Below are 21,780 nucleotides of genomic sequence, written 5' to 3'. Positions count from 1 at the left end.
CCCGCAGCGGGACAATGCCTGCCGCGGGTGGGACGTCGGGACAGGACCCGAAAATCGGGACTGTCCCGACGGAATCGTGACAGTTGGGAGGTATGCATCAGCCCCTGTCCCTGTGGTGCTTACACTCTATATTCCCTATCACATGTACACACACATTACACAGAGCGTATCAGTCACATCAGCCCCTGCCCCAGTGCTGCTTACATTCTATATTCTATATCACATGTACACACACATTACAGAGAGTGTATAAGTCACATCAGCCCCTGCACTCTATATTCCCTATCACATGTACACACACATTACAGAGAGAGTATCAGTCCCATCAGCCCCTGCCCCAGTGCTGCTTACACTCTATATTCCCTACCACGTGTACACACAAATTACAGAGAGTGTATCAGTCACATCAGCCCCTGCCCCAGTGGTGCTTACACTCTATATTCCCTATCACATGTACACACACATGACAGGGTATTGTCTAATCGCTGTGCCCAACTATCCCCCCACAAATGACATAACTCTCTTGTTGGATAAAATTGGCCACAGCAGCCATCTTTATTGAACAATACAATTTTAAACAATAATCCAAAAACATTCCCACGGAAGGTGGTCCCCGAGGCCCTCAATAAATATATATCCACACCTCTAAGCACTTCCAGGAGCTCTTACCCCCAGCCGATAGCGATTGGCTCGAGGGCACCAATTGTACACACCCAGTGCTCATTAATTAACCTCACCCAGGGGAGTCCAGCCCCCTCATGGGGCCCTCCCCGCCGCATAATTAAGCCTCAATGCCACCAACCTCGAGGACCCCCCTCCGCCACAAAGCACGAGGTTAAACCCTTAACCCCGTGCGCCCCCCCCCCACATCCGGAACGCTGTTTCTATTCCCTCTTGTAGTCCCAAAGACCAAACATCTATCCCCACAGCATTCAGGTGCACACCGTCACCTCTCCAAAATGCCCCGGCACCAGACTCAAGTTCCCTGTGCCTCACCACAACAGCCCCGTTCCTGGCCATAAAACGCCCAATCGCCCTGTTAACTTTAATCCGTGCCTTATTGAGCTTGTCAGCCGACCTCGCATCCCTCCAATAATGGCGTGGCACGATATCCGACCAAACCGTGATCAATTCCGGAAACATTGCCCATAAACGTAGGAGATCAAACTTGATATCCCGTATCAACTCCCTAAATGGTCTGCTCCCAAGGTCATTCCCGCCTACATGCAGAACTAATATGTCGGGAACCCTATCGAGCCGAACAAAACGGTGAAATTCCTGCAGCACTCCACTCCATACCATACCGCGTTTCCCCAGCCAGCGAACCACTGCCTCCTCTCTATCCAAACCCAGCTGGCGGCCGTTCGGTCTGACATCCGCCCGTAAAGCTCCCCAAAAGACATAGGAATGTCCTAAAATCCAAATCAGGCACGGAGGCTGCCCTAAAACAGAAAAAACACGGTCAACCTCAACAATCCCCTAAAGGAACATAAGACCGAAAGCGAGACGATTCCCACCGCCCAATACGCTTAATCAACTCATCCCCAAATCCCATTCTAGCAGCCTCAGTTGCGGCCCCAATGCGGAAAGAGTGACCCGCGTATTCCTCCCCCTTGAGGCCCAACGTCCGCAGGACTGCTCTAAACACACTTGTGAACTGAAACCGTGATAAAAAGGATCCATTCGCATGCATCAGCAAAGGATCCCTTTCCCTGCCCACTCTGACCTCCTTAAATATCCTCAGCCGTGCCACCGGGCACATATCCGACCCTGGTACAGAGAAGAGAACTACCTTCTTCCCCCTCCCTAACTGATCCGTCTTAGACCTGGTCACCACTAGCTCCACCCTATCCGAGTATAAATCCACATCCTCTCCTAACAAACCTCCCGGCCTGGACACGCTTGGACTCACGAGCTCCCCAATCCGCAGTGCCCCGAAAAAGGCAAGCGAAAAAGCTACCCCAAACAACCTTTCCTCGAAATTGGAACTACAGACCTCCCCTAACTTCATGCCCATATTCTGTAACAACTGGAAAGACACCGGCCTTCTCTGATCCTGTACGACATGGCCTCTCCTCCAACCTTTCAAAGCCTGCGCAATCAGGAAATTCTTAGTGACATCAGGCCTGCCGCCTGCACGAAACCCAAAAGCCAATCCCGCCATGCAGCGCGTGATTTTTGCCACTGACCAACCAATCTCCTTACAATGGCCTATATATAGCAAGACAGCCAACTCGTCATCATCCTCCTTTAGACCTACTACCTCACGCCATTCTGACCAGCTCCGCCATTCCTGATTGTATGCCGACCACGTATTCGGGGCCAAGGATTCCCTGATGAGCTGGTCGACTACCCGTCCAGCAGAGCCCAGAGCCGACTCGGGAACCCGGTCCCCTCCCTGTCCGCCTCTGGTGCCAACTCCCGAAAACGCTCCCACTGTGAACGAGATAAAGCATCCGCAATGCCGTTAGAGACACCAGGAACGTGCCTAGCCACAACCCACAAATTCAAAGCCAGGCATTCCAACACTAACTGCTGCAAAATGGTGACCACTGGCGGTGAAGATGCCGACAACTGGTTAATAGCCATGACAACCCCCAAATTGTCGCAGTGAAAACAAATCTTCCTATTCCTGAATAGCTCCCCCCAAACAACTACCGCAACCAAGATAGGAAACAACTCCAACAATGCCAAGTTTTTTACCATGCCTCTCTGCACCCAAGACTCCGGCCACCGGCCCACACACCAATGTCCCTGGCAATATGCCCCGAACCCACCACTCCCGGCCGCGTCTGTGAAAAGGTCTAGCTCAGTAGCGACGCACGTGTCTGACATCCACAAGGCTCTGCCGTTAAAAGCTTCCAAGAAAGTTGCCCACACCCGCAAGTCCCCTTTCAATTCTCTACCTAATCTGACGAAATGATGAGGAAGAACCACCCCTGCCGTCGCTGCTGCCAGCCTCCTGCTGAAAATGCGGCCCATAGGCATAATGCGATACGCAAAATTCAATTTGCCCAGCAAGGATTGCAATTCCCTCAATCTAATCTTCTTCAACAGCAATGCCCTCCCTACCTCGGCCTTCAAACCCAGCAATTTCTCCTCGGGCAAGCGGCACTCCATATTCTCGGTATCAATGACAATACCCAAAAAACTGATCACCGTTGCAGGGCCCTCCGTCTTACCTGGAGCAAGCGGGACCCCAAAGTCTGCCGACACCCTTTCAACAGTCCTCAACAATAAGTCACATACTACTGTCCCCCCAGGACCAATACATAAGAAGTCATCTAGGTAATGAATAACTGAACTACACCCAGAGACATCCTTAACCACCCACTCCAAAAAAGAACTAAAGGCCTCAAAATAAGCACATGACAAAGAACAGCCCATCGGTAAACAACGATCAACAAAAAACTTCCCGTCCCAACAACATCCCAACAAACGCAAACTGGTTGGGTGAACCGGCAGCAAACGGAATGCCGATTCAATATCAGTCTTTGCCAACCTGGCCCCTTTCCCAAACCGCTTCACCCACTGAACAGCCGCGTCAAATGATGTATAAACCACCGAGCAGATGTCGGGATCAATGCCATCATTGACCGACGCCCCTTTTGGAAACGATAAATGGTGGATAAGGCGAAATTTGTTCGCCTCCTTTTTAGGTACCACCCCCAATGGAGAGACTATCAAATCTGGCCATGGTGCTGACCCAAAAGGTCCGGCCATACGACCCAGCTGCACCTCCTTAAGCAGTTTTTCCTGCACCACCTCTGGATGCTCCCTCGCAGACTTCAAATTCCTCCTAAAGCTCCCTGAAAACTGCACGTCAGAGGGTATCCTAAAACCTTCCCTAAACCCCTCCTCCAACAACACGGCTGTCTGCTGGTCAGGATACCTATGCAGATAGCCCAGCATCCTTTCCAGTCGAACTGGTGTCTCCCCCTTTTGAATTACCGTCCCGTGACTTCCCTCTGAAGCATTTATTTGCACCATGGGTCCCTCCACACGAGGAACATTCATGTTTAAATTTGCATTTTGCCCCAAACCGACATGACCCGTCATTAAAGGCAAAGCAGAGTCCCTTCTGCATGGCCGTCCCATTTGTGGCCTCCCTCGGCCCCCCCCCCGTCCCCACGAAAGGGCTGCCCACTTTTTGTGGGAGCCGTCACCTTTAACCATAAAGCAATATCCTTATGGTCCCAACGTATGTTAGGGCGAACCGCCTTCCTCTGCCTAAACTGCTCATCGTACCTGAGCCAAGCCAAGCCCCCATACACACGGTATGCCTCTCCTATCGCATCCATGTAACAAAACAAGCCTGAACAATTGTCAGGTGCCTTTTCCCCAATCACACTAGCCAAAATAGCAAATGCTTGCAACCAGTTCGTGAATGACCGCGGTATCAGCCGATACCGCCGCCCGTCCTCCTCCTCCTTCTTCTCCTCCTTACGGGGCCTATCCAGATTAAAACGCTCTAAAGGGAGCAATGAAAATATATCGACGTACTCCCCTTTCCAAATCTTCTCCCTCACCTCCTGCTTCAGGTGGGCCCCCAAAGGACCCTCAAAGCATACATACACCTCCCCTTTCGCAGTGTCACTGAGCCTCCCACTCTCCTCCTGCGTCCCAACACTGCCCCCTTCTGCCCCTGCACTACTGCTACCTTGCTCGCCGCCGGATACCGGCACCCCGCTGCTCACCGGCACCCCACTGCTAACCGGCACCCCACTGCTAACCGACACACTATTACTGACTGGCACATTAATGCTAACTGGTGTGCCTGCATTCTGCGGCACCCATGCTGCCGCCGGGGACGGCCCCGCCCCCTGCCGCAAACCCACCAACCAATCTGCAAACCCACTCAATAATTCAGTAAAACCTCTACTCATTTCCCCTTGGAGGGCTAACCCTCCCCCCCCCTGACTCTGCGCTAAAGCATTAACAGACATAGAGACAGACTCACCAGGCTGCCTGGGGGCTGTGAACCCAGCAGCCGCAGGTCCAGTGTCCTGACGAACTCCAGCCAATGGGGAAGGACCAGGTATTTCTCCATCATCTGCTGACGCTGCCATCTCTCTTCTCCTGTCATCCCAACCCTCAGGAACAGCACCAGCCGGCGTGACCTCATTGGAGGCGGAGCCAGCTGTGCGCCTCTCGCTCCGTGTACCAGGCCTGCGGTCCTCAGCCTGTACTTCTGCCTCCCTGGCACGACTCACCCCGCGCTGGGCAGCAGCATGCCCCGCATGCCCCACCGCACCAGGTCCAGTACCACGCGACGCCGGATCTTCTTGCACGTGGGGGGGATCCCCCCCGCGCGGAGGGTTCCGCCTGCTGGTTGGATTCCTCCCAGACCTGGTCCTGCGGGCGGAAGGTGCCCGGCCCGCAGCCTGGCCTGGAGGGTCCCTAACGGGGCTCCGTGAACGGCGCTGAACCCTGGGGGACACAGATGGGCTAAAGCGCTCCGGAGGCCTGGACCTCCGAGGCCGTGCACCCGCTGGAGCAGCCTCTTGCGTTGCTGCTCCCAGTCCCCCCAGCAGACCTGACATCTGCTGCTGCAGCCACTCAGTCCCTCTGGTGCCAGCTGCCTCCCTGAGGGCAGCAAGCGCAGCGGATACCTCTGCATCAGCGTTGCCTGGGGAAGCCATGGGAGATGTCACGCTGCTTAGCTGTTGAGAAAATCTCCCAGTGACCCCTATTTCCTGTCTGAACCCTGCTTATAAACCCCTCCAACACCCCGTTAAGCCCCTCCCCCTATGACCCTCTCCTTAAGCACTCCTCCTATGACTAACTGCTAGTCAGCTCCCTACAAACCCTGTCAGGGGAGCCTACCCCCAGGCTTTGCCTCCAGTCCGGCTCCTACATTACAGAGAGCGTATCAGTCACATCAGTCCCTGTCCCAGTGCTGCTTACACTCTATATTCCCTATCACATGTACACACACATTACAGAGAGCGTATCAGTCACATCAGCCCCTGCCCCAGTGCTGCTTACACTCTATATTCCCCATCACATGTACACACATTACAGAGAGCGTATCAGTCACATCAGCCCCTGCCCCAGTGCTGCTTACACTCTATATTCCCTATCACATGTACACACATTACAGAGAGCGTATCAGTAACATCAGTCCCTGCCTCAGTACTGCTTACACTCTATATTCCCTATCACATGTACACACATTACAGAGAGCGTATCAGTAACATCAGTCCCTGCCTCAGTACTGCTTACACTCTATATTCCCTATCACATGTGTACACACATTACAGAGAGCGTATCAGTCACATCAGCTCCTGCCCCAGTGGTGCTTACACTCTATATTCCCTATCACATGTGCACACACATTACAAAGAGTGTATCAGTCACATCAGCCCCTGCCCCAGTGGTGCTTGGACTCTATGGGGGTTATTCACGTCTGTGCATGCGCAGGTGCGTTTCTGCACATGTGCAGAAGTAGGGTGTGTGCACCCATGGCAAATTTTCGGTTCGCCGAGTGCACGCACCCTAGATGGCCTGTGGGGGGCGGAGAAGGGCCGGGGCTGCCCCATTACCATATGGGAATGCCCAGCGTTGGGCGTTCTCATGGTAATGAGGTGGTGAAGCGGGTGCGAGGGGGCTGGCAGCTGACATCACCGGATGCTAGCTGCTAGCCCATATCTAACCCAGCATACCCGCATATGGAAGTGACTTGAAAGTCACCTCTATATGTATGTACCTTCAACATCTTTCGATGGTCGGTGACCATCATAAGATGTGGGAGGTTACCCGCGGCATACTAATGGATGTGTATGCTAAACATCCATTCGCTGCCTGTGCGGGCGAACCAGTGCTGCGAAGGGGGTCGGGTGGGAGGACATTCGGCGGGCGGGGTTTGGTGGATTTGCAAGGCTGCCAATTTGCAACCTTGCGAATCAACCAAAATACCCCCCTATATGTATACACACACACACACACTACAGAGTACAGGGACTTTATTGATAGATCGTAGTAAAGGGCGAGCAAGGGCCGGGACTAAAATTACGCAAATCGCGGCGTTTGTATGGATTGGGGCGGGGCTTTGAGTCATCAACCCCTGTCCCCGCCCCCTGACCTGGAGATACGGCTATCCTCTCCAGGCTTCTCCCGGAGAGGCAATTTTAAAAGTCGGCAAGTATGGTATACTGACATTTGTTTTTCTATTTCATTTTCTCAAGTTTCCTTGAGTATGGAGAACACAAAGGGAATTTGTATGGGACAAGTGTGGACACGGTGAAGGACGTCCTGGATGCTGGGAAAATCTGCATCATTGATCTGGAGCCACAGGTTAGAGAACTACCAGGCCAGATGCAGGGCCTAAAGCAGGCCATACATCTACAGATGTATTGTCCGATCTGGGTGGTTGGTACAAAAACCTAGATACGATTGACCATTTACTCTTGAAATACTGGAAAACTGACACACTGTCATTCAGATATTACCAGCCAGATCTGACAATAAATCTGTAGATGTATGGCCACCTTAAGCCATCACTTCCAACAAGTGATCACCATCAACCACAGAAGGGGTGTGGTCTTGGGAGGGCTTGGCTCTGTGGCATATCCCTCTGATTGGTCACTCTGGTGGCGTGTCCCCCCCCCCCCATCTTTGCCAAAAGGACTGTCCAACTGAAATCGAGACAGTTGGGAGGTAGGGAAAGCAGCAATGCTGTGTACACCCCTACACTATCATCCATATACAATTTAAAAAATTGCATATTTTTGTGAGAACACTACAAAAAACTATTTTAATACTTAAGATTTTTATGTAACTGGGGGGTGGGGGGGGGTTAAACTGACAGTGGGAACTTTAAAAAAAAAAAAACCATGGCGTGGTGTCTTTCTTGCCACAGGGTCCTTCTATTCAGTGGGAAAGACAGAAAACAGGACGCAGTCATTTCTACCATGTGCAACTGTGATTTTTTTCCTAAAATCATTCTTCTTACGAAAAATCACTGGGACTTGAATAATTAGTACACCTGTGCTCCTGCTGGGTGACTTGGGAAATGTGTCAGTGAGTAATTAGTACACCTGTGCTCCTGCTGGGTGACCTGGGAAACGTGTCAGTGAGTAATGAGTGCACCTGCACTCCTGCTGGGTGACTTGGGAAATGTGTCAGTGAGTAATGGTTACACCTGCGCTCCTGCTGGGTGACTTGGGAAATGTGTCAGTGAGTAAGGAGTACACCTGTGCTCCTGCCGGGTGACCTGGGAACTGTGTTGTATTTTTGTACTCAATACATACCAATAGGTATATTCAGGTGCAAAATAGAAACTAAAATATCAACCCAATGAACTCTTACTGGCATGCGGCTGCTAATGATAAATTGTACAAATGAAGGAACCAATAGACTATAATATCAGTATAAACATACCTCCCACATACCTCCCAACTGTCACGATTACAGCGGGACAGTCCCGATTTTTGGGTCCTGTCCCGCTGTCCCACCCGCGGCAGGCGGGGTGGCAGTTGGGAGACCCCACAATCTAATAGAATAGACGCTGTGCGCATGCGCACAGCGTCTATTCTCGTATGAAAATGAGGTAGCGGCTAATTAGCATAAGCCGCGCCCTCATTTGCATACGCCACGTCCCCTTGACAAAGGGGTACCTTATGCACCGAAACGTTGGTATGCTATTTTTGCACTAATATACGTTTTTGAAAATTCCCAGAGTGCCGCTGTCTGCTTCTTTGCCTACTCCTATATATATATATATATATATATATATATATATATATATATATATATTATTATTATTTATATACATTTGGTCTATCTATAATACTTTAACTGACCCGGCATATACTGGGTCACCTAAGTGTCCATCTCTGTGCTTTGCTCCCCCCCCTCTGGAAACCCCCTTCTGAAAATCCTGCGTTTGCCACTGGTCCCGATTATCGCGGGATGATCCCATTTTTTTGGGGACGTTTCCGCATCCCTCCCGGGGCTGGCAGTGTCCTGCAGTGGGGGGGGGGGAGTAAAGTGGAGGGTCCCCCCCTCTCATCCGTGAATAGACATGGGCATGCGCACAGTGTCTATTCCTGCAGCCAGAGGGGCTGGGGCATAACCAGCAGCTCACGGAGCTGCTGGGCATGCCCCCAAAGCGGAAACAATGGGGGCGTGGCCTCAGTGGCGTAACAATAAATTTTGCTCCCCCCTGCCAAAAAGTGTGTGGCACCCCCCCCACCTCCAGGCTCATCTCCAGCATGTTTTTCCAGTGTGTACACGCATGACGGAGAAGCTGAAACAGGAGAGAGGAAGAGAGACTAGCAGACACTGCTGCTTCCCTTGGCTCCGACGCATCCCAGGCCGCCCTAGCATGCCCATCCACCCGCCCATCCTGTACACAGTAGCCAATAGCCGGCTCTGCGTACAGTCAATTGAATCAGTGGGGGGGATTTGTCATCTCTGCCATGGCCCCACCCGTGCTGCAGCTCACTTGCATCCAGTGCTCAGTCAGTGGGCAGCAACAGGCAGCAGCATGTCAGTGTGTCGAGCGGGTGCCGGCGCCCACACAGACCCTGCTGCTGCTTGCTCCCCCAAGCGGCTGCTGGGGCTGCCTTACAGTAGTTACGCCACTGCTTGGCCTTGTGGCAGCGCCGTGTGTACAGGCCACACCCCCTTCTTGATAGGACACCTACGGACTGTCCCGCCTCCCTCGGTGCAAAAGTTGGGAGGTATGGTATAAATGTAATAATATCATTAAGTCACAGGGATAACAAAATTGGTATTTTTGATAGTAAGAAGGTAATAGTGAGCTCCACCCCAAATTCGTATAAATAGTGATCAGCCAGAAAGTTCTTGGTGCACTAAAAAGGTTCTATCAAAAGGCCATATTTAAAAAACAATTCTGTATATCCCATTCCTATAATGCAACCAAGATCTCATCCACAAGTGTCTGGCATGAGTGCCGAGGAAGCGCTATGCTCATCCCCATGTGGGGCTTAATACGTGTCTGTCACTTTAAGTGATCTAGGCAGCCGCCCAAACTGAAGCAGCGGGGCCATTCTCCTGCCGAGCTGCTTCGGTTTTGTTGAATGAAAAAATAGATATCAGTGGTGTAACAATAGCCCTCCGCAGTGGCTTGGGGGCGCTGGCGGTTTATTGGGGCTATTGCTACCACTGGTACCTGCTCATTGTCAGGGGATTCTCCCCTCCCTCCACCACTGCCATCTGTTGGGTCTGCCCCCCCATTGAAAATGTCCCTCCCAAGATGGTACCGTGAGGGTGGGCTTGGAACTGACTGTTTTTCCAGTGGGGGTGGTTGCGGGTGCATTTTTTTATATAGTTCCGACACTGACAGATTCCGCTACAGACTTAACACCCGCTGAGGAGCAAGGCTCAATCTTTATAGGGTATCCAGGCCACAGTGCTTTTATTAGTGTCCATTATAGCCGTTGAGTTTTGAGTTTCTCTTTCCTCTGCTTTATTACAGTGTATTACAGGGGCTCGAACACATGAACTCAGACCCTATATAATATTTATTAAACCACCGAGCAGGACCTGCATGAGGCAGACCAGGGAAACCGCCAGCATCATCACAGATTACTTTGTGAACATGAAGTATAAGGTAACATGTGGAATTTCCTTATTAAAGAAATATTGAAATAAAATATTTTGTGTATAATGTAACTTCTGCTCCTCTATTATCCCAACCTGTATACGACATGGGTACTTAGTGTTATCGGCCATCTCTGCCGATGAGAAATCTTGTTCTGTCATCGTGTGGACCTCCCAACATGACCCATTCTAGTAGTCACAAAATACTCTGGCCCTGGATTTCCCTCTTAATTTAGGATTGTCTGTTTTGGAAAGGTCAAGTGCTTGCCGGTCCTTGTGTTTCCCTCCTATATCCCTATAGCTTGTAAGCTTGCAGCAGGGCCCTCCTACCTCCAAGTCTGTCTGTTGTTACCCAGTTTGTTTTATCACTGTCTACTATTGTAAAGCGCAACGGAATCTGCTGCACTATATAAGACACTGTAACGGAATCTGCTGCTCTATATAAGACACTGTAACGGAATCTGCTGCGCTATATAAGACACTGTAAATAAATAAATAAAACCGGTGCCAACAGGTGAGGGCAATCATAATTAATAAGGAAGTCCAGAAACTCCTAGAAAGGGTCATGTTGGGTGGTATGGACAGTTAAAATGTCCATAATGCAAAGATAGTTTTGTGTGAACAAGGGTGTGTAGATCCGCACAGACTGGACAGATGATTTTATTTTGATATATAACCAACTTATAGAAACTACTTAAAAGGTTTTGTGTAGTTATGGGGTTGGCGGTGCGCCCTGCATTTATATTCAATGCTAATACACTGGGGTTTTGGTCAGGAAAAGGCTGACAAAGACAGAAAAAACGCTTTTTGGGCGCACTCCTTTTTAAATTTGACTGGATTAAGTGATTATTTTAAAACATAGCTTTTATTAGAGACTTTTATAAAATATATGGCACATTAAGAAAAATTAATTGTTTTGGATTTGTTTAGTATGTAGTGTGATCCTTAAACTATAATTGTTTAAGGGATAAAAATTATTATATCACACGTTAGTTTATCATTTATGCACTGTATTCTCAAAGGTACGATTACCAGTGATCATAGGCAGAAAAATGATTCAGTTCCCCTTAGGAAATGACAACAATTTTGTGCTGGTATTGCACAATAGGTATACCAAAATGGTTACCATACAAAAAGGGCCTCAGACATAAATGGTACTCAATCTGGCAGTCATATATACAGCAGTTGGATTGAAGTGGCGATTCACCTCCCTTGTATTTATATTTATATTGCCACACCTGGTCTTCCCCAGGGGTCTCCCACCTAGGTACTGTCCTGGCCCTCCACTGCTTGGCTTCCAAGTTCGGAGAGGGTTTGGGAAATCCAGCGGGGTATGGTGGCAATATATCTGGGTTAATTCGGTGTACTTCAATCCATTGAGGCTGTTGGACTACAGATAGAGATGGCGCAGCCGACTCGACCAATAGGTTTGAGAGAGGCAGACTAGATGTGCAGAAATACTCGAAGTCACAAGCAAAATATATATATATATATAAAAAACGGTGTTTTGGTATTATGGCGAACTGTGAATAGGAGAGCCAAAGTGTATCACTATATATAAATTATGCGTTAAATACGTTAAATAGATTCAGAGGCTTTCAGCTGTCATATGGCACGATGAGTTATGCATGAAATAGACAAACCCAGCAAGGTCACAAAAAATACTCTCGCACATATATATCTTAGAGAATTGTGGAAAACTAAAGGTGGAAAACCTTTAAGAGTAGTGGCAAACTTAAGGCTAAATCTGCCTGTATATACACACTGTTGCACAATTGATTGAACAGATAATTGGTGCTTGTCAGGTTATGAGCCTGAAATAGTAAAGTCTGCACAAGCTGCGATTGTTGACACAGTTAAATCCACCTGTGTGGATGATGTTGGCAGAGAGTACTAGGTTCAATTACTTTCTATTTACTACCCAAAGTTCACAAAAATCTTAATGAACCCCCCCGGACGCCCCATAGTATCCGGGAATGGGGCTTTGATAGAAAAAGCCTGCGTGTTCCTGGACACACATCTCAGACAATATGTCACAGCACTGCCCTCCTACACCCAGGACACTGCAGACGTGCTGAAAAAACTAAATGATGTCTACCTGGAAGAAAATTAGATACTTGTCAGCATGGATGTGGAAGCATTATACACCTGCATCAGACATGACCTGGGCATGAAGGCGGTTAAATATTTTCTCGAAATGGACATTATTGGCGACTTCCAACTGTTCCTAATGGATCTACTAAATTTTGTCCTTCATAAAAATTACTTCACCTTCAACAATCGCTACTACATCCAAGGGAGGGGGACGGCAATGGGGGCAGCGTGTGCCCCCACATACGCCAACCTCTTCAATGAGGTAGTCTTCAATGAAACCAATCATGTCTACGAAAAGTGTATAACAACATGGATGCGCTATATAGACGACATCTTTATGATATGGCGGGGTGATGAACAACAACTCCAAGAATTTTTGAATTACTTGAATACTAACACACTAAACCTTAGATTGACCTACACTCATGATCGGACCAGCATCTCCTTCCTAGATCTCAAAATTTACAGAGGGGCCCAAAACATCATCGAAACAGAGCTGTTTCGAAAATCAACCGCCACAAACAGTCTCCTCCACCAAACTAGCGCACATTTTCCACCCACAGTCGCTAATATACCAAAAGGAGAACTCTTAAGACTCCGGAGGAACTGCTCGAATGACGAAACCTTCAAGTCCAACTGCAAAGACCTTACTAAAAGACTGAAGGAAAGAGGCTACTCCAGTAGATCAATTAAAAAAGCAGAAAAGATGGTAATGACCACAAATCGGTGAAGAGAAAGGAGCCCCCTCCAAATCAACGGAAAACACCATCCGTTTCGTTGGCAACTACTGTTCTGAGTGGAGAGAAATTAAGAACATTGTACAGAACCGGTGGTCCATCATTCTCAGTGACAGCGATCTCGCCGCTAAACTGAGACCACAGGTAGACATGAGCTGGAGACGTGCACCAAGTCTAAAGGACCAGCTGGTGCACAGTCATTTCTCCAACACAACAACCAAATCCGCACTTCCCAAAGGCACCCATCCATGTGGAGGTTGCAAAATATGCCCCTACATCAACAGAAACACATCAATAAAAGACAAGTATGACAACACCATCCAGATAAAAGAATTCTTCAATTGCAGGAGCAAGAATGTAATCTACTGTATAACCTGCCAGTGCAATATGAAGTATATAGGCATGACATCCAGGATGCTCAAACAGCGGGCCTTAGAACATCTTGGCAACATACGCAATGCCCCTACTGACGTCACCAAAATGAAAAAACTCACTACAGTTGCCAGACACTTTCTCAAAACACATGCAGGAAAACCGGCAGGTTTTCAGATCTGCGGTCTGGAACAAGTACAGCTAGGACTACGAGGAGGGGATTTGAACCAAGTGCTCCTTCAAAAAGAGAGCAAATGGATCTTTAACCTGGGTTCCCTGACCCCCAATGGTCTGAACGAGGACATAAAGTATGGAGCTTTTCTAAAATAAAAACAAAAATAAAAAAATAAATATGAAACATGAAAAAACACAATAATCGAAACCAAAATTGACAAAATGAGGATACTAAGTATGGAGATTTTAAAACAATAACAATAAAAACTATAAAACTAATATTAAAACTGATCAGATAAATTCCACCCAAAATAACAAAAAAAAACCAAAATAATGTCAAGAGGGACCACTCAATAACAGAACCACACCATGTCCCACCCACCACCAATCACAAGGACATCATCCTTCACCCCATCACTATATAATATTACTATCCATCGTCACCTGTCAAATCACGACGCACTAATATCAACCCAACAGCACAAGCATCACATCACGTTTAATATTATTCACGTTGATGTACACATTGTAATAACTTATCACCCATCATGCTATTTCAGGTATTATCCACACAGCCGGAATACGGCTGTCTTCAGTGAAATTCCCTCACCCCCCAGATAACTGGGATGCTCTTTGATGTCACTCATGTAACGTCACTGTCACTATAGAGTGTTTGTACTCACTTTCACCTGTTTGCCTGCTTCATTTTGTATAACCCCTTATTTATCTCACCTGCCCTTTTCCCCTTTTTTATTTCCATTAATTCCCCAAATTAAGAAATCTACAAATAACCCCCAATATTGCTGCAATCAGACAAAATCGTTGCTGCTATCAGTATGACACTTACCAATAAACAGAATGTAAATCTTTGGCAAATAGCCCCTCATTCCTTAATTAACATCGTTACAGCTACCATTAATCCTTTTCAGGTCAGGGTAATACCATATATTTCCCAGGCACGCAGCTAATACCTATCAAAGGAATGTTGACCTCAGGATTAATCTGCGGTTACACAAAGTATCAAAAATATACTTATATCAATACCGCTACAATGATAAAACATAAGATGAAGAAAGAATGATACACCAACCACTTTTGAGTTAAGAAAATGTACATTAAATGTATCAATGAACAATCAGATCCAAAAGCCGAGCACAGCAAAACGTTTGCTCTCACACACATCCGATTGGCTAAACGGTCTGTCAATCAAAAACATGGGAGAATAAAGTCAGGGCATCTGCCCTTTTCCAAAATGGCACTGCAGGAAGAAGCCCTATAGGCGAAACACGTGTCCAGCTCCACGAGCCAGTTCCCCCCGAGCCTCACCTCTCTGGCATCCATAGGCAGCATAACGGGATCCAGCCGCCGCTTCACCTACTCCGGGCCAACCAATCTTCATCCGGGTAACAGGTATCAGCAGGTCCGGCTCCCCGTCTCTCCGACTCCACGCATCCCCCCAGCCACCGGCAGTACTGGAATACAGCACCCGCCAACCCGGCGCTCTACCTCTCCGGCTCACACAGCACATCCTGACACGCTGAAGCCCGCCGTCAGCCGCTAACCCAGGCAGCGGCAGCAGGTACTTGGGCGCATCTCCCACTGCAATGTGCAGTCGGGAAGTGCTCCCATTCTGTTAACTTTGCCCAATACCATTAAGTGTCCTTTACTGTCAGCTCGGCACACCATCCACCCTGGGTCTTTCACAGGACATTTAGCTACAGAGTGTCAACACACACTGTGTGTCAACTAATACAACACAGTATCCATTTCACCAGCAGCTAATGAGCAGATCCTTTACCCACGCGAACAAGTAACTTTGTATCAATCATGCTTAAAACATGTATCATTTTGCCACTCCGTTTTTTTCTATCCCAAGCAAGTGAGTCAGCATGAGAAGCTGAACATATCAACTCAATAATAATATCCCTAACATCCTGAGTAATTGAACCTAGTACTCTCTGCCAACATCATCCACACAGGTGGATTTAAATGTGTCAACAATCGCAGCTTGTGCAGACTTTACTATTTCAGGCTCATAACCTGACAAGCACCAATTATCTGTTCAATCAATTGTGCAACAGTGTGTATATACAGGCAGATTTAGCCTTAAGTTTGCCACTACTCTTAAAGGTTTTCCACCTTTAGTTTTCCACAATTCTCTAAGATATATATGTGCGAGAGTATTTTTTGTGACCTTGCTGGGTTTGTCTATTTCATGCATAACTCATCGTGCCATATGACAGCTGAAAGCCTCTGAATCTATTTAACGTATTTAACGCATAATTTATATATAGTGATACACTTTGGCTCTCCTATTCACAGTTCGCCATAATACCAAAACACCGTTTTTTATATATATATATATATATATATATATATTTTTTGCTTGTGACTTCGAGTATTTCTGCACATCTAGTCTGCCTCTCTCAAACCTATTGGTCGAGTCGGCTGCGCCATCTCTATCTGTAGTCCAACAGCCTCAATGGATTGAAGTACACCGAATTAACCCAGATATATTGCCACCATACCCCGCTGGATTGCCCAAACCCTCTCCGAACTTGGAAGCCAAGCAGTGGAGGGCCAGGACAGTACCTAGGTGGGAGACCCCTGGGGAAGACCAGGTGTGGCAATATAAATATAAATACAAGGGAGGTGAATCGCCACTTCAATCCAACTGCTGTATATATGACTGCCAGATTGAGTACCATTTATGTCTGAGGCCCTTTTTGTATGGTAACCATTTTGGTATACCTATTGTGCAATACCAGCACAAAATTGTTGTCATTTCCTAAGGGGAACTGAATCATTTTTCTGCCTATGATCACTGGTAATCGTACCTTTGAGAATACAGTGCATAAATGATAAACTAACGTGTGATATAATAATTTTTATCCCTTAAACAATTATAGTTTAAGGATCACACTACATACTAAACAAATCCAAAACAATTAATTTTTCTTAATGTGCCATATATTTTATAAAAGTCTCTAATAAAAGCTATGTTTTAAAATAATCACTTAATCCAGTCAAATTTAAAAAGGAGTGCGCCCAAAAAGCGTTTTTTCTGTCTTTGTCAGCCTTTTCCTGACCAAAACCCCAGTGTAAAAGATAGTTTTGTGTAAGTATGATTTTGTTAACAGTTATTCACTGGGTCCATAGCTATTGTAATCGCTATAGGATTTTTGTACTTACTGTTAAATAATTTTCTCTCCATGGTCCAGTGTTCTCCAGATGGACGGAATTGCATCAGGGATCATAGTACAACTTCAAAAGTAGCCCTAAACCAAAGTTGAACCACCTTGTGGGTTGGGGATTGTTGACTTGTACACACTAACAAAAAAAAGGGTGGAAATGCAGTACGTACTATACACACACAAAAAAAAAATCTGGGGAAGACTGGACATTGGAAAGTCCTCCTAGGTGGCATGATTTCCCATAATGGAAGGACCAATTGTGCATATTGCTTGATGGTTTTACCCAGCGCTATTTTTCAGCAGGCTCCAGCAGGAACTGAGGCCCTTATTCTAGTTCACTTTCTGACAAAATATTTCTTAGACGGACAAAACCATGTGCACTGCAGGTGAGGCAGGTGTAAAACCCCACCCAAATCTAATTATCTCTGCACAAGTAACACCTGCCTCACCTGCAGTGCACATGGTTTTGTCCATCTAAGAAATATTTTGTCAGAAAGCGTGAACTAGAATAAGGGCCTCAGTTCCTGCTGGAGTCTGCTGAAAAATAGCCCTGGTTTTACCCGATTGTGTGCACCTGCACGTAGTTGCTGGTGAACTTTGATAGAGGATGGAACAAGACTTCATGCCATAGGTCATGTTTAGTGTGTACAGTCAATCGGCACGATTGCCTGCCGTGCAAGTGTCTACTGTCTAAATTAGATGTAGGCAAGGTCATTCTTTGTAGTCTAGACTGTTGTATTCCAGCCCTGCACAGGTACAATCCTATGTCTGATGGAGCCTAGACCCACTCTGGTTTTTACCTGGGTCAGTTAACCAGTCTTACCTTACATGGTGTCCCCAAGCACAGCCACCATCTTGATGCTTCATGCCCTAGCCTAGACTACTAATACTGTACCTTAGCCTCCCAAATAATTGAGATTACTGACATGCACCACAGTGTCAAGCTACACAGAAAAACATAAGCAAACTGTGCAAGTCTCTGACAAGAAGCTCCCAATTTTTGTTTTGATAAGGCAGAATGCAAATGGACCCAGCACACCACACCTAGCCACCAATCATAAATGGATTCAGCACACCACACCTAGCCACCAACCATAAATAAATCCAGCACACCACACCAAGCCACCAACCATAAATGGATCTAGCACACCTAGCCACCAACCATAAATGGATTCAGCACACCACATCTAGCCACCAACCATAAATGGATCCAGCACACCACACCAAGCCACCAACCATAAAAGGATCCAGCACACCTAGCCACCAAACATAAATGGATTCAGCATACTACACCTTGCCACCAATCATAAATGGACCCAGCACACCACACCTAGCCACCAACCATGAAAGGATCCAGCACACCTACCCACCAACCATAAATGGATCTAGCACACCATGCTTAGCCACCAATCAAAAATGGATCCAGCACACCACACCTAGCCACCAACCATAAAAGGATCCAGCACACCTAGCCACCCCAACCATAAATGGATCCAGTACACCACACCTAGCCACCAACCATAAAAAGATCCAGCACACCTAGCCACCAACCATAAAAAGATCCAGCACACTGAGCCATCAATCATAAATGGATCCAGCACACCACACCTAGCCACCAATCATAAATGGACCCAGCACACCACACCTAGCCGCCAACCATGAAAGGATCCAGCACACCTAGCCAACAACCATAAATGGATCCAGCACACCATGCTTAGCCACCAATCAAAAATGGATCCAGAACACCACACCTAACCTCCAACCATAAATGGATCCATCATGCCACACCTAGCCACTAATCATAAAGCAGGACAAGTCTGCAGAGGAGCTACAGGATGAGCAACTCTGAAGTGGCCCAACTGAGAAACTGGCTACTGGATTCAACAATGAGGATGCAGCATTCGGACCAACATGGGGATAATAACCTGTGCAAGTTGCCGTGCTTCGCCTTCTCACTGGCCTTATGCTGCATCCTTAATGCTGACATCACTTGGCTGTTTTACCCCTCAACCACTACACTCTAGTGAGGACACCATACGGGCACCTATTCCCAGTCCATTGATCTTCCTCCAGCGGACAATCACCTTCAGTGTCATCACTACATCCGCAAAATTGTGAGAACTGGACTGGCCCCCAGAATTCCCTCCAGCGGTGAGATTATACATGCCTTAAATTAAGTGCCTATTAAATCCTATGAGAGCATGGAGCACCACTAAAGACTGTCTCCAACTTGCCAATACTGGCCGCAAACTGCACAGGAGAATATTACACTGTCAAAACACAGAGTAAACTTGGTCAATGGGTAACTGCAGGGAGGTGGGGATTAATATAAACATAAATATATGTATAAAATACCACATGAAAAGCCTGTGTTTGTCTCTGTACCTTACTCTTTAAGAGCCCTGAAAGGCTCAGCACTAATTAAAAACCCTCCCATGATGAGGCTGCTCCTGCCCTCCATGAGCCTGAAAAGCATATGATGAGCTCCACCAAGCAGAGTTCACAGCGCTCAGGTAGGGAGCTCTGGGACATCCCCACTGTCTCTCCAGGCTCAGTCCCCCTCCCACACTCAACTCTGCCCCCCAAATCTTTGATTAGGCCTAAAAGCATTACATAGTACTGTACATGGCAGCTATATTAGATGAATATATCTTTGCCTATACCAGGGCGTTTAAGGTCTGGGGGGGGGGCATGGACACAATTGCCGGGTCTGCCCCCTAGTTTCTGGGCAGCGGATATCCGTGAAGCGCCACAGTAGGATCCCTTCAGTAAATGGCCAGTCAGTGGCGGGGTCCCTGCGGCAGATGGGAACTAGTAGTGCTACTTGGCGGCGGGGTCCCTGCAGATGTGAACTAGTAGCACTACTAGTTCTTGTCTGCCGCAGGGACCCCCCGCCTAGTAGCACTACTAGTTCCCATCTGCCGCAGGGACCCCGCTACAGCGCTGCCCAGATCCCCATTGCCCAGGGGAGGAGACCTGCCAGTGCTGGTTTTGGGGCCTCCGGGGCAACTGCTCCTGTCGGCTCGTGGATTATCCAGCACTGGCCTACATTTTATTCCCTTTATTAGTCTGCAGTGCTAGAATGTTATTTGTTGTGTTAGAGGGTGTATGCGCTGCCTTAAGGAATTTATATCTGAGTAATTCGGTCCTTTGCAGGAGGAAGACTTCCAGGAGATAGAAGAATCTGCAGCCAAGATGGAAGCTCAGTTCCATCAGTTTTTTGACCATGTGTTGGTGAACGATGACTTGCAGTCGGCTTGTATCCAGCTCATGTCCATTGTCCGCCGGGCCCAGGATGAACCACAGTGGATCCCAGCCTCTTGGATATGCTCAGATTCATAATGGCCAAGAAAATAATATGTGCTGTAAAAATCCGGACCTGGAAATATTGCAGCATTATTAGGTTATGTAGAAGAGTGTGCAGACTTTAGTGAAGTGTTCTGCTCTCGCTCTGTGTATATACTTTTACAGAAGGCAGACCTAGAAAAACTTTTTAGCTGGATATGAGAATAGTCACAGCAGCACAGATTATGTCAGGTGATTAGCATAGTGATCGTGTGGCAGGCAGGTAATGATAAAGGGAAGAAGGCGAGGGCAGGGCCAGATTAAGCCTTAGGAGGGGCCTCGGGTCACTTTAGACAGGGGGGCCCCCTCCCACTTGTCATTACTGCCCACAAACGGCACGGGAGAATATTACACTGTCAAAACACAGAGTGAAGGCAGTATAAACTTGGTCAATGGGTAACTGCAGTGGGGGGAATTAATATAAACAAATATATATATTACCACATGAAAAGCCTGTGTCCCTCTGTACGAGCCCTGACAGGCTCAGTACTGCCTCTAATTAAAAACCCTCACATGACGAGGCTGCTGCTGTCCTACATAGGCCTGAGAAGCATATGAGCAGCTCCACCAAGCAGAGCTCAGCACAAGCCTCTCAGCCTCTGACCTCTTGTGCAAAGTCTCATGGGACTCCCAGTAATGCACTGTACACTTGCGCAGTCAGTGTGCCTTGGCTCCTGATGCTCAGCACCATTAATCAATCATTGTCACATTGGCAGAAAGGCGAAGCTGCAGCACTACCACTCTCCCATGCACAAAACCTTTAGCTAGAAAAAAAAAACCTGCCAACCACTGGGGGCCCCTAGATAGTGGGGGCCCTGGGGTACTGACCCCCCCCCCCCCCCATCCCTCCCTTAATCCGGCCCTGGGCGAGGGGAACAATAATGTCACAGGCACTGTCAGCAAAGACAGTTATGGCAACCTCCACTAACATGAATGCAGTAAGATTGTGAGGAGAGACTGACGCTGATACCAGGAATGACTTTTATTTGTCTAAAATTGTTTTAGCTTAAATAAAACTGCAAGGAGCGGTCTATGCTTCCCCACAAACAGTACATTATTTATTTGTCTGAAATATGTGCCAATCAGGGATGTGATGGCTGAGGTGGATTTTCTACAATGCAACCTAGGTGCCAGCCGATCCAAATAAGAAATAAGCTGGCTATCCAAAATGTTCCCAGAGGCTCATTGTGATAATTCCATGTGATGTCATTGCATCACAAGGATCCGCCCACACTCCCAAAGTCCCTGTGATAGGATAAAAAATGTTTAGACACAAAATGGTCCACCCATTTTGC

The 21,780-nt window shown here is 47.5% G+C and overlaps 1 protein-coding gene and 2 pseudogenes across 1 annotated transcript in view; 2 read left to right on the top strand and 1 right to left on the bottom strand.

Annotated features, from left to right (window-relative positions):
- Positions 1 to 21,453, top strand: part of MPP4 (MAGUK p55 scaffold protein 4) — a 151,428-nt gene extending 129,975 nt beyond the window's left edge. Inside the window, exons 20-22 of the mRNA XM_083154085.1 lie at positions 7,188 to 7,296; positions 10,445 to 10,579; positions 20,297 to 21,453. Of these exons, the coding sequence (XP_083010211.1) occupies positions 7,188 to 7,296; positions 10,445 to 10,579; positions 20,297 to 20,482 (430 nt within the window). The 3' untranslated portion in view covers positions 20,483 to 21,453. The remainder of the gene's footprint in view (positions 1 to 7,187; positions 7,297 to 10,444; positions 10,580 to 20,296) is intronic.
- On the bottom strand, positions 11,796 to 11,914 carry LOC146025268 (5S ribosomal RNA; annotated as a pseudogene).
- LOC146025302 (5S ribosomal RNA) lies at positions 16,461 to 16,579 on the top strand (annotated as a pseudogene).
- Positions 21,454 to 21,780: the final 327 nt, after the last annotated feature.

Source organism: Crinia signifera, chromosome 7 (genome assembly GCF_055691185.1).
Source record: "Crinia signifera chromosome 7, ASM5569118v1, whole genome shotgun sequence".
Lineage (NCBI taxonomy): Eukaryota > Metazoa > Chordata > Amphibia > Anura > Myobatrachidae > Crinia > Crinia signifera.
Note: the sequence above shows the minus strand (reverse complement) of the source record. Positions and strands in the feature narration are given on the sequence as shown.